Genomic DNA, 12,507 nt, shown 5'->3' on the forward strand with positions numbered 1-12,507 from the left:
TGCTCTTCCTTCATCCGCAGCCACCCTAGCTCTCTCTCGAGCCAGTGCACTTAAAATATTTAAATTAATTTCCTTGGTTGGGAATGTTTTTATATTTCACATGATTTCTTTCCATTGAAGTTTGGTGATTCTTTCCGTTAATCTATTAGTTTATAACCTTTGATTTCGTTCTTATTTTGAGATGTGTAATGTGTTTCTTATTAATCATTTAATTTAAATATGTTTTAGAATGTACATATCGAATTATGCATATATGTATATAAATTGTTCTAGTATTATGATTGAACTATGAATTGATAATTTTGTCAGTTGTTCTGATTTTTAAAACGTTACATGATAACAATGAGTCTTATTGTATAAAACATGGAGTACTATTTAGCTTATCTCAAGTGATTTAGTTTATCCCTGAACATGACTTTCTGTACATAAGAGTTTATCATGCATCGTTACAAATTTGAGTACTTGTGGCAATTATTTAGTTCAAACTACAAAAATTGTAGTACTATTTTCGTTCCATTAGTGTTAAAGCATTTCTTAGGATACAAAAAATTAAAAATACGTATTTAATAAGTTAAGTTAAGTGAGCGTAATACTATTTAATTCCGCAATTACTCAAGATTGTTTGCATATACACTATTTATAGAGTAAATAAAAATGCTCTAATATTATTAATTTTCAATAACTGTTTATTAGTGTTTATCTTTGATAATATGCGGAGTTAGTCAATAAACGCATCTATTAAGTAGGAGTATTAGATGGCACTAAAGAATAATTAACATGAAAACTTAATGGAGAATTGATGGTTACATTTTCAACTTACTTTATCACATTATGCATTTTCTTTATTTATTTAATTTAAAAAAATTAAAAAGCATGGGCATGAATGAAGTGAGCCTCCATTTGGTTACATATAAATCCTCCACCTCTCACAGAGCACCATTTCTTCTCCACTGATAAAGTAAACTCCTATCCCAAAATCTCTGTTCAACAGGGTTGAATTTGCATTAACTTTTCTCTGGATTTCCCCTCGATTTGATCAGACCCTAGCAGGAGCAAAGGTATATCCAGATTTGTTCTTCCGGTCATGATTATACGCATCTGGATCTCCGTTTCTATCGATTTTGCTTTGCTTTGAACATTAGCAGTTTAATCCATTCATACAACTCTCGCGACCATCAATTATGATTACGATTGTGAATACAACTGTGTTTAGAATTATTATCCGTTTCTCTGTTGCGATTTTATCTCTCTCATCAATTTGATTGTGAGATTATAATTTTTTAATCAATTTGAGAGCTCTGATTTCCTTTCACTTTTTCCGATACCTATTTGAATCTGGCAGTGGTATTGAATCTGTCTCATCTTTAACCGTTCAATTGAATCTGCAGCCGGAAAATCTTCAAATCAATTGAATCTGCAGCAGCTAATAAGATGTCATCATCGCTCCTGTCAGCGAATCCAGCACTGAATTCCGGCAGATCGTCGACAAGGAGACGGAACAAGAAGAAAATCCAAAGCCACGCTATAGCGGAAAATCTCAGCAGCAACGATCAGCACCAAAACTCACCAATCGAATGGAAATCCGACGCGCAGCAGCAAATCTACTCGTCGAACCTTCTCCAAGCGCTGCGCCAGGTCAGGAACGGCGACGGCTCGCCGGCGCCTAAGCGCGTGCACGAAGCCGCCGACAGAGCCCTAGCCACCACGGCGAAGGGGCGAACGCGATGGAGCAGAGCGATCCTGACCAACCGGCTGAAGCTGAAGTTCATGAAGAAGAACAACATCGTGAAGCGGCAGAGAAAGGTGATGACGTCGATCTCCACCGGCAACAGCCGCTCGCAGAGGAAATCGAAGGTGAAGATTTTGCGGCTCAAATCCAAGTCTCTACCGGCTTTCCAGCGCAAGGTCCGCGTTCTAAGCCGGTTGGTCCCCGGTTGCCGGAAACAGTCGATGCCGGTCGTTTTGGAAGAAGCCACTGATTATATCGCCGCCCTTGAAATGCAGGTATACTTAATTTGTGTTTAATTCGACATTATATGGTTTAACTCTGTATATATGAACGCATCAAAATAGACTCTGAACCCAAAATCTTTGATTCGGCATTAGCCATTCTATAAATAGCAGTATTCTAATTAAACTATGGGTCCAATACATTGAATTGGAATCAGAATCAATGGAATTGAAAGCTCCATTCCCAATTCCATGACATTGGAGCCTATATTGTTGAATAGTAGTAGTAGTAATTTTGTTGTCATGTGATTGCAGGTGAGAGCGATGAGTGCCTTAGCCGAGCTGCTATCTGTTTCAGGCTCATCAAGTTCCCACTAAGCTTGGGGTATGTGACAATTTTTATTTATATCAAAGTAACAATATTGTTTGAATGTATATATATTGATGTGTATTGCATTTTGTTGAAACGATTTAAGGCTGGTTGAGTGTGATTAAGAAGTGAATTTTGTGTGTATTGGTTACACATTGCAATTTGCAAGGAAAAAAGGGACACATACATAAAATTAGGAGGTAGCAATCAACTTGGGTTGGTCACTATTGAAGAATGCAATATCTGAGTATGTCGTTTCTGGCTTGGGGGTTGGATGGTGAAATTCATTTGTCAGTGTAACATGCACAGCAATGAAAATGACTTATCTTTTTTAATGTTATGGGGTGTGAAATGTGAATGGAATGGACCTTTTTAGATGCCCCAATATTATTATCTTTTCATCTTTTTGTCTTTGTTAAAGTACATCAATTCTATTAGCTAGTAGTCTATTACATGTAAAAAATGTAGTACTAGTACTTGTATGAATATTGTCTTTGGTCTCAATTAGTGGGATACTTTAAAAAGAATATTGAAAATATTGTAAAGCCACTAACCGTATTAGGCCTTTGGGTAATGGTATTCGTGTCACAACATACAATGCCACGTCGTGCGGTCGGAGAAACTGATGTTTACAATATCATTTCTAGAGAAGTAGATGTTGCTATAGATTTATTTAGTTTCATAAAAGGACAAAGTAAACTATAACCTTGAATACTGTGATTTAATTTACAGTAATTATCTATATTTAACTTTATTAAAATTTAATCTTGGGCGCCTCGTTCAAATCTTGTTCCGTCGCGTTTACTTCGCTAGATAGATGTTACTTACCTCCGTTCCACGGTGGTTGAGTAATTTCATTTTATGCACTTATTTTGAAAAAATGATAATACATGGTTAAAATAGAGAATGATTAAAGTGTGTTAACTTCGTTAGATAGATGTTACTACAACTGAATCCATGACAAACAAATACGAAGTTAATTTAGCATAAGATCTTTCTAATTTTACTCTAATTCTAAAATCACAACACAGTATTGTTTTTAAGAGCATCCGCATCGCTGTCTCGATGCGGGCTCGGTCTCGTCCCGGCGAGACGAGACCGCATCGAGACACCGATGCGGAAGCTCCGTCGCGTCTCGTAGCCCGAGGGAGGGGCGGTTGGTTGGCTGTCTCGCCACGCGCGTCGGACACGTGGCGAACAGCGGTTGGCAGGCTATCTCACCAAGCGCGTCGGCCACGTGGCCACGCCGGCTCAGCGAGTGGGCGTCGATTTTAGGCTATTTTACTTTTTTTTTTGTCCGAAAAAAGTGACCTTTTTCCGGCCTTTTTTTTACCTTTTTAAATTCTTTTTTTTTCCTTTTTTCCCACATTCATCTATAAATAACACTACACACACAATTCCCCCACCATTTTTTTCCACACACAAACACTACACTCTCACAAACACTTTATCATCTCTCTTTCCTCTCCAATTTCTGCAAAAATGTCCGGTGAAGGAAACTTAAACGCGTTTGTCGACTGAGGGGGGGCATGTACAATATTTTGGGTACTTCCGGTTCTGGTTCGTTGCCGAGGCGCGTCCACGTCTGCGTACCAAACACCATCTTTTCCAGTTGATGCATACTATCGTCCCCCCAGTCCGAGGAACATGCAAACGCAGGGATTATCCCAAATTAGGGAGGATGTTCAGGAGGAACACACTCCGGAGGCGGTGGAGGACCGTGAGGATGGCGGTCGTCATCCATACACACAAGCGGAGACGATGGCTGTGTTCGACACTTAGATCAGCACGTCGAACGATCTCATCCTTGGGAATCAACAAACCCGCAAGTATTTTTGGGATAAGGTCACCAACGTATACAACGCAAAAAAGTCGACGGGGGCCCTAAGCCGCAACTGGAAGATGCTTCACGCTCATTTTGAGCGAGCCGACAGAGATGTCAAAACATTTTGTGGGATCTACAATAGGGAAGCAGAGCAATACCAAAGCGGAGCAAGTGGATCCGACATGCTGAGAGTGGCTTTGCGCGTCTTCAAATCCGACACCGGCAAAGATTTCAAATTTTCCGATGTTTGGGAGGCGGTCAAACACCTTGATAGGTGGGCTTGCGGTGTCGATTCCAGCACGGGCTCGAGCTCGAAATGCACGAAGCATACGACGTGTGGCCAATACTCGTCTAGTGAGGGCGGGGAAGGCAACGCCTCACAAGAGGTTGAGTTCCCGACATCCGATGGAGGGGGCTCCTCCGGTACACGACGTCGGACGCAAGGGAACAAGGCGGCGAAGGCGGCTAGGGGGAGGGGCCGAGGCCGAGGCGAATCAAGCCAGGCGGGCTCCCAAGGGCCGCCGTCCACCCTAATGTCCATGTACTTCACCGCCACGATGGCTGACACTTCCCGCATGAAGCCTGCCTAATTTCAATCCCATCACGCAGACATTGAGTATATGGCAAGTCAAATAGGTATTGCGCCTCCATCTAGCTTGGGTGCACCGCCACCGACTTCGGGGGATGATTCGCCGGCGGAGTAGTTTTTAAAATTTAAGTGTGCAGTTTTTAATTTCTAGTATTTTAAATTATGTCTTATTTATTTATTTATTAGATTTTAATTATGTGTTTTTTTATATTTTTAGGATTTTAAATTGTAATTTTCTTTTATCTAATGAAGTGTGTTTTTATTAATTGAATTTGTTGGAAATAAAAATAAAAAAATAAAATTGAATGAATAATTAAGGGATGAGATGATTAAGAGATGAAGGAATGCAGATGTTGTCTCTTAGTTAAGAGATGGGGTAAAAAGTGCAGTGGTGCCTATGAATAGTTAAGGGATGAGACGGTTAAGAGACGGTATTGAGACATGGATGTGGATGGCCTAATTGACTGACACGGAGGTTGGATCCTTTTTTCTAATTTGCTAATATTTAAGCCAAGGTTGATTTTTCAATTTTTTCACATAAAATTTAAAAATGATTTATTATACTTAATCCGAAGTTTGTAAATGACATGACAGATAAAGTGGATTTGGCAATGGGATGTTTGTCCAAGAATTATTACCACTAAATGAAGCTTCAATACAAAACATAAAAGTAAAAGTGGTCACTTAAGATTGGTATAGGAAGTTGAGAAAGTAGAGGGATTTCATACCATTCCTTCCAACAGTAGTAAACAATATACTAATTCCAATCTCCAAATTTGTTAGGTTAAGCGTTAATGTTAAAAACCTACAACTCAGCTTGTTGATCACAAAAGTTAATTAAAGATAATGACTAATCCCGTTTAGAGCATCTTCACTAATTAGCTCAATCATCATGTCTAATTCGAGTGATTTGTACATAATTGGAATCCACAAACAGTGGTTAAGCTCATTCAAAAAAAGTACTGAACCACATGAGCTGAACTTACCATAATTGGGCCCCAAATTAATAAAAATAATTGATATCAATTTAACTTTTGACAAATATAGATATATAAATAAATATATGTGCAGAAGCTTGTAAGCAACGAATCAGATAGGAAATGTGGGTTCCAGTGAGCATCTAATCAATTGTGGGTGGGAAGCATGTGCCATTAAATTAGAAATCCAGAAACTTAGAGAAGAGGTTTAAAAGCCAAGTTAAATTAAAGTTAGAAAATAATTTATTATATAGGGAAAAATTGTACTATTGCATAAAGAGGGATTATTAATATTTCATATCGATAAAGTTTCATCGACTCTCTCATATGTGATACGTGTAATTTTAAAAGCAAACTTTAATATACTTAAATAGTTTAGCAGTCATGTCTCATAAGTTGTATTGCTGTCGTTCATAATCAAAATAGCTTCATTTCATACTAGCAATCTGAGTTCAAATTTAAATAATTTAAGATTAATTGGTTAATAGTAGCATACTTTTGGTAGGTATCGCTCAAGATTATTATTTTATTATGTTCAAGCTAACTAACTGGTACTTAGCTTGAAAGGATTTGTTATGATGATTGAGTGCTTAGCATCATTGTGTTTTTTATGGAAATATATGATATGATTAACCTCAACTATATGTAACAATTATCGAACTTATAAAAGTAATGAGCATATAAGGGGATCAGCTACACAACGTGAAAAAATTACTCGAAAAACACATGGTATATTATGTTTAGTCTCTTTTATACTTTTCATATTTTTCTCATGATAGAACAATCACATTGATGGAAAATTTTATTTCAATTAAATAATACTAAATAATTCTAATTTTATTGAACTTAGTATTTCTTGAATTTTAGCATATAAATTTAATTAAAATTAAAAATATATAATTGAAAATCATACTAGTGTAAAATAAGAAAAGAGAGTTAAGAGTCATAAAATAATGCTGATTGAATTGATGAGTGTGACGATCGAAATTATGGTGTGAGATTCGTTAATAGTGCAAATAAAACGTTGCAAATGCCATAATTCTATAATTCTTTTAAATTTTGGGAAATAATTGCCACTTATTAAGATGAAGGATCATATGATAAGACATGGACGCAATCCTGTCTCAAATAAATGCAGCAGAGGGCTAGCTCTGGAGTGAGTGTCCCACTCCCATAAATAAAAATAAAATAAAAACTCAACAAAAATGAAAGTTTTAATCATTCATTTTAAACTCGAGTGATTGGCTGGTTGGAAGGGTTTGCCGACTCGTATACAAATAGAATCATAAGCTTTGGAAAACGTACCTATGCAAAAATAATAATAGTACTACTAATCATCATCATCATTTTACTATTAATTCGGTGATATTTTTTATAAATTAAAAGTACATTTGCGAGTTATATTAGATTTGGAATGGATCAGTTGGTGTATCAAAAACCACAAAAACCTAGTTTGTGATACGAAAATATAAACATATTACAAGGCTCCTCAATTTAACAGATTTTTTTGGACTATTTTTTATGAATATGTAGAATAGGTAAAATCCAATACGTACCAGTACCCGAATACCTAGTTAATAGTAGTATTTTTTAACTAATAATACTACAATTTGACACAAAATTTTATATATTAATAATGTACTGTATTTATTAGAGTTGTCGTCTTGTTGATTACCTAGTTGTTGAGTTTTCTTTCGAACTAAATGAGTATTATTCATTTTCTAGCTTTGGATTATGAGAGCCCCAATTCGTATCCATATACTAATAGTATTGATAAGAACGAATAACAAAACATTATTAAGTTATCTATAAATAAATAGTTTAATTTATTTTAAACAAGCAATTCAAAATGAAGATTTAATTTGCCTGATTTTTTACAATTAGAATAACTTAATTTTGAATTGATTATTGTTAATAATAGTTTAAAAATTCTAAACATTTTTTTACTACTATTCCATTTTGTTACAATTCTTTTGTATTTTCCCAACGTGATTTATAGTGATTTAAAAAAAAAAAACAAAACACCTAGACCAATCAAGGGTGATGGGCTGAGCTAGGAAGCCCCTGGGAAAAAAATGGGCCAATTTAGCTGAGCAACCTGAAGCCCATTTAAGCCCAAAATGAATTCATTTAACCCATTTAGAAATTATTTGGTCTGATGTATTAAGATTTCTCAAGGCCCATTTTAAGCGACAACTATATCTCTCTCTCCTCTCCTCTATTCTTTTTTTTTGTCATCAATTAAGTTTAATTTATTAATAATAAAAATGTAAAAGCCGGTCATATAGTGACCTCGAACCAGAGACCTTCGATCTGAAATATTATCTACTCTACCACTAGGTAAGACACACATACTAAGATTATTGTTTGTTTCTCATCGACGATGTTGCAGGGGCGGACGCAGAAAAAATTTCTTGTAAGGGCTTCGTTGCATACATATTTTATATAGTCAATATATATAATTTTCTCTACTTGAGTGTCATTTTTCACTAATTGTACTTCAACTACATTTTTTCTTTATTTTTCTGTCACTTTACTATTTTTAAAGAGTATGAATGTATTTTATAGACGAAAAATACAATCAACAAAACTATAGATGTACATAAATATTTTATAGTACATTAAACTAGTATAACATATATCTAACCTAAAGAATGAAACAAATAATCAGCATGCTTCTAATTTGGAGGTTTTTAACTTGAAGAAGAATGAGTTTAATTTAAAGTAGTCCTGTAATTATCTTTAACTTCTAGTAATAAAAAAAGGATTAGTTTTAAAAAAGATACTCATCTCTATAAAAATTTTAAAGCTATAAAAAATTCTCTGTCTATGCTTTACACTTATAGTCTATACTTTACACTTATTTAGCCTTAAAAAGTGGTAGTAGCCTGCTATCTATAGTAAATAGGACTAGTAATATTATATTACTAATATTCAATACTCTTCTTCTTCGTTTCAAATTTTCAACATACAACTGCCATTGTTATTTCTTTAAGCATTTTCAGATACTCAAACGCAGCCCTTTTCTTTTATTTATACTCGACGATTTAGTTTTTAGTGGGTTATTTTAGTAAGGGCTATAGATGACTTCTGAAAATTTTAAAAATTATACAGTGGAAAAAAACGAAAAATAACATTTGGGTAAGGGCTTAAGCCCCACCATTTGCCTTAGTGTGTCCGCCCCTGCGGTGTTGTGCCATCCATTTTTCCATTCAAGGTTAATAAGTTTGTTTTATTTTTAATATGCTCTATTTACTATTTTCTCTTGGTATTAAGTTTATGTCTAGCTGGGCATATAAGTATGCTATAAGATGTATACGCATGACAGTCTAGTTTCATCACCACATTTTATCACAACCTACCAAAATTGGACAATTTTCTTGCAGTTCAATTCAAACGGCGTATGAAAAAGGCACATAAAGTTCAATCACCAAAAATTACATAAAATATCTACGCACATTTAAATTATTTTAAATTTGGTATTCTATTATATGAATAATGAATTCAGCCAAATTTATACCATTCACATCAAACATGCGCGCAGTATGCAAGTTTGCCATGTACGATATAAATAAAAAAATTCATATAATGAAGTCAATTTATTTGTTGGCGATAACAAAACAGATAAGTAAGTGCTACCTACTATTAAAGAAAAAAATAACAAAAACAGAGTGCAAAACAGATAAGTAAGTGCTACCTACTATTAAAGAAAAAAATAACAAAAACAGAGTGAGATACATATTTAACAAAAAATGAGTTATGTCCATTAAAAATTTAAATTAGTGACTTACTATAATAATTGTGCAATGAAATTAAATCAATTGGACAAAGTAGAAGGAGTCGTCAAAATTTGTTGCGCTTCTCTTCTAATGTCGACCAATTGAGATTAATTTTTGCCCTTTATCAGTGCATCAATTGACGGCGGAGATGTCAACGTCGGCGGGCTTGACGGATAGAAGAGGGATTCCGGCGGCGGCGTTTGTCGAAGATGTGCAGATTTATCTTTCTCAATTGAATCTAGATGTCAACTCCGCCCTCGCATTTTTGCAAGAGAGGTTTTTACTAAAACTTACACTTTGATTTATGTGTCGATATTTACGGCATATCGAGGCTTCCTAAGCTTGGAATTTTTTGTATTTCTTTTGTTCTTACAGTTTGTTATGGATTGTGATAATTTGCCATATTTATTACTGTGTAAGGAGCTCTATTGTTTCTAATTTCTGATAATGATTCTGATTGTTCGTTTTTCCGGAATTGGGTGGAAATTGTGAACCGCTGTATAAAGCTGCGAAAGTATAAGTAGATTGAAAGGTGATGAATGTGGTACTGGAAGATTTTGTAGTTGTTTTTATTAGCAATTTTTGGGTTTTGGCTCTGAAATTTTGATTAAATTTGGATGTCTAGTAGTTATTGCCAAATCCATGCCGACGGGTTAAAAAAAAATAAAAAATTGATGCTTTTCTGCATTTCTCCGGGCTTGTTATGTTATCGTAGTGGGCTAGTGTTGGATCCAAGTGTGCAGGAGCATGTTGTTTCTCTAAAGGGTTTGTATTCATATCTGCAGTGACCTTCCTATGAAGTTGATATTTTGTCAATTCAGTTAGTTTCTCCTTTCCTGTGAGCTCTTGATTGTGTGTGATTAAACATTATTTATCTTGGCAGACTTCAACAATACAGAGTGGTGGAGATGAAACTTCTTGCACAGCAGAGGGATCTTCAGGTACACCAATTTTGCTGTTCACTTCTTCGTTTTCCTTGATGCTGTTAATTGAGGTTGCACCTTGTTCATAGTTTCCGAAGCACTAGGATGGTTTGTAGTTTTGGTGGATTGGAGTTGGACATTAGTACATTACACTCTTCCATTTAATCAGGAGTGTGCTCTTTCTTTACAATCCAGTGGTCTGCTTATAATATTTGTGATCTAGATAGTTGGCAACTGTTATAAGATCATGCTCTTTATAAATAGGAATATGTGATACTTATCAGTCTAGCGGAATGAGTGAGAAATCTTCCAGCTAGCTGTGAGCTAAGCTTGCTTCTTGAAGAACGCTTTATTTGCCTATATCCTGAAACTCAAGTGCTGATTCAATCTGTCAGGATCAATTTTGATTTGTTGATTTTCCACTCATACCATCCTTCTACCAAGTTACCATCGTTTCCATATGATGAAACAACAGGCAAAAATCCCGGAGATTGAGAAGTGCTTAGACGTTGTTGCCACTTTGCAATCAAAGAAGGGCACTGGTGAGGTTTGTTCTCGAACTTTCAACTGTTTGTTAGTTTAATTTCTTCACCTTTTGATTTTTGTCTTGTAAGATGGTGGTTCTATTACAATTTCATAGTAAATTCTCGCTACAAGATTTGTGCGATATAGGGGCCCTAATAAACTTCCGGCCTAAAATTTGTATACTGCTTCTGCAATGTATGGTCTAAGTATTTGAGCTGTTTGTCCTAATTGGTTTTATTGTGATTGCAGGACCTTATTGCTGACTTCGAAGTGTCTGAAGGCATCTACTCCCGGGCTCGTATTGAGGAGGCCGAATCTGTCTGCTTATGGCTGGGAGCGAATGTGATGCTGGATTATTCTTGTGAAGAGGTATGACCTTTTTGAAGATTTATCTTCAAGTCAGACGTTGTTTTAGTTATTTCCCTCAAAGCTTGATATCTTGCAGGCAACCGTCCTCCTTCAAAAAAATTTGGAAAATGCAAAAGCAAGTTTAGAAGTTCTTGTAGCTGATCTGCAATTCGTAAGGGATCAAGTGACAATTACTCAGGTAATCTTTTGGCATATATTCCAAATGCCTTTTTTGGCAAAATCTATAAACCGGGAGCTACTTTTGACAACGCAAGTAATAATGAACTAGGTCATCTATGACTCACTGCAACATACTTGCTGCATTTGCAACACTCAAATCATAAATACACATTACACATATCAATATTAAAATTGGTTGCATTTGTTTACACACTCGTTAGTTCCCGTAATTATATTCTGTCACATATCATTTAATGGCTCCTACCGCGTATTTTAGTATGCCTATGGTATTTATCTATGTCAGTGGATTGATCAGGTCACAATTGCTCGTGTGTACAACTGGGATGTACATCAACGTAGACTGCAGCAAGCCGCTGCTACACCCTCAGAGTCCTAAAACGTGGTGGTGGTTCTCCGGTTTCTCCTCTAGATTATAGCACAAGTGACCTTGTTTCTTACCCAGCCGAACCTTCGTACAAGTTGTAGCCCTACTGAGTCTATAATTTTTTACCCAGTCCCTGTTTTGTGCCTTATTAACTTCATAACATCTTGAATTGTGTTGTTGTAATGTGAAGGCTTATGCATTTCCTCAACTTTGTGTATGAATCATTACATGTCTCCTATTAGCCAACCTAGTTGTTTCACTATGATGTTCTACTTTAATTCTAGAGCTCTCTCTACACAGGCCATTGATGAATTTAGGGTTCTTGTTCTTGGCTAATGTTGATGGGGTCCACCTAAGGCATTACAAGGACCATAGTTGTGATTTTGTAGAAGCATCTATGATTTGGAAAATGTTGGCTTCTTTATTGTTAGCTAGTAATTGTACTTTCTCATAAAGTAGGCTTTTGGAGTCTACTTGTTATATCTTTGGAAGTTTATGCAATTTGCTTTATGCAAGAATTCTTTCACATGAATCTGGCGAACTATATTAATCTGGAGCTGGTTAATGTGATGCTACATCAATTTGAAATTGTCATCATGCTTTGAATTTGTGGTCCATTTTTCGAAGAATTCACGTTATTCCTCCTAAGTTCTATT

General features: G+C 35.6%; 2 protein-coding genes across 2 annotated transcripts; both read left to right on the plus strand.

Moving 5' to 3' along the window:
- Positions 1-897: 897 nt before the first annotated feature.
- Positions 898-2,655, plus strand: LOC121772426 (transcription factor bHLH148-like). The gene is made up of 3 exons (XM_042169534.1): positions 898-1,058; positions 1,389-2,004; positions 2,266-2,655. Exons 2-3 carry the CDS (start codon positions 1,432-1,434, stop codon positions 2,326-2,328), a joined length of 636 nt encoding a protein of 211 aa, XP_042025468.1. The 5' UTR covers positions 898-1,058; positions 1,389-1,431; the 3' UTR covers positions 2,329-2,655.
- Positions 2,656-9,465: 6,810 nt separating this feature from the next.
- Positions 9,466-12,110, plus strand: LOC121769713 (probable prefoldin subunit 3). The gene is made up of 6 exons (XM_042166451.1): positions 9,466-9,766; positions 10,374-10,431; positions 10,889-10,960; positions 11,188-11,307; positions 11,384-11,485; positions 11,783-12,110. Exons 1-6 carry the CDS (start codon positions 9,639-9,641, stop codon positions 11,861-11,863), a joined length of 561 nt encoding a protein of 186 aa, XP_042022385.1. The 5' UTR covers positions 9,466-9,638; the 3' UTR covers positions 11,864-12,110.
- The last annotated feature ends 397 nt before the right edge of the window (positions 12,111-12,507 follow it).

This window comes from Salvia splendens, chromosome 16 (genome assembly GCF_004379255.2).
Source record: "Salvia splendens isolate huo1 chromosome 16, SspV2, whole genome shotgun sequence".
Classification (NCBI taxonomy): domain Eukaryota; kingdom Viridiplantae; phylum Streptophyta; class Magnoliopsida; order Lamiales; family Lamiaceae; genus Salvia; species Salvia splendens.

Coding starts and splice junctions, on each gene's coding strand:
- LOC121772426 (XM_042169534.1), top strand. CDS start 1,432: ATGTCATCATCGCTCCTGTCAGCGAATCCAGCACTGAATTCCGGCAGA. Junction 2,005..2,265: donor TCGCCGCCCTTGAAATGCAG/GTATACTTAATT, acceptor ATGTGATTGCAG/GTGAGAGCGATGAGTGCCTT.
- LOC121769713 (XM_042166451.1), top strand. CDS start 9,639: ATGTCAACGTCGGCGGGCTTGACGGATAGAAGAGGGATTCCGGCGGCG. Junction 10,432..10,888: donor CACAGCAGAGGGATCTTCAG/GTACACCAATTT, acceptor ATGAAACAACAG/GCAAAAATCCCGGAGATTGA. Junction 11,486..11,782: donor ATCAAGTGACAATTACTCAG/GTAATCTTTTGG, acceptor TGGATTGATCAG/GTCACAATTGCTCGTGTGTA.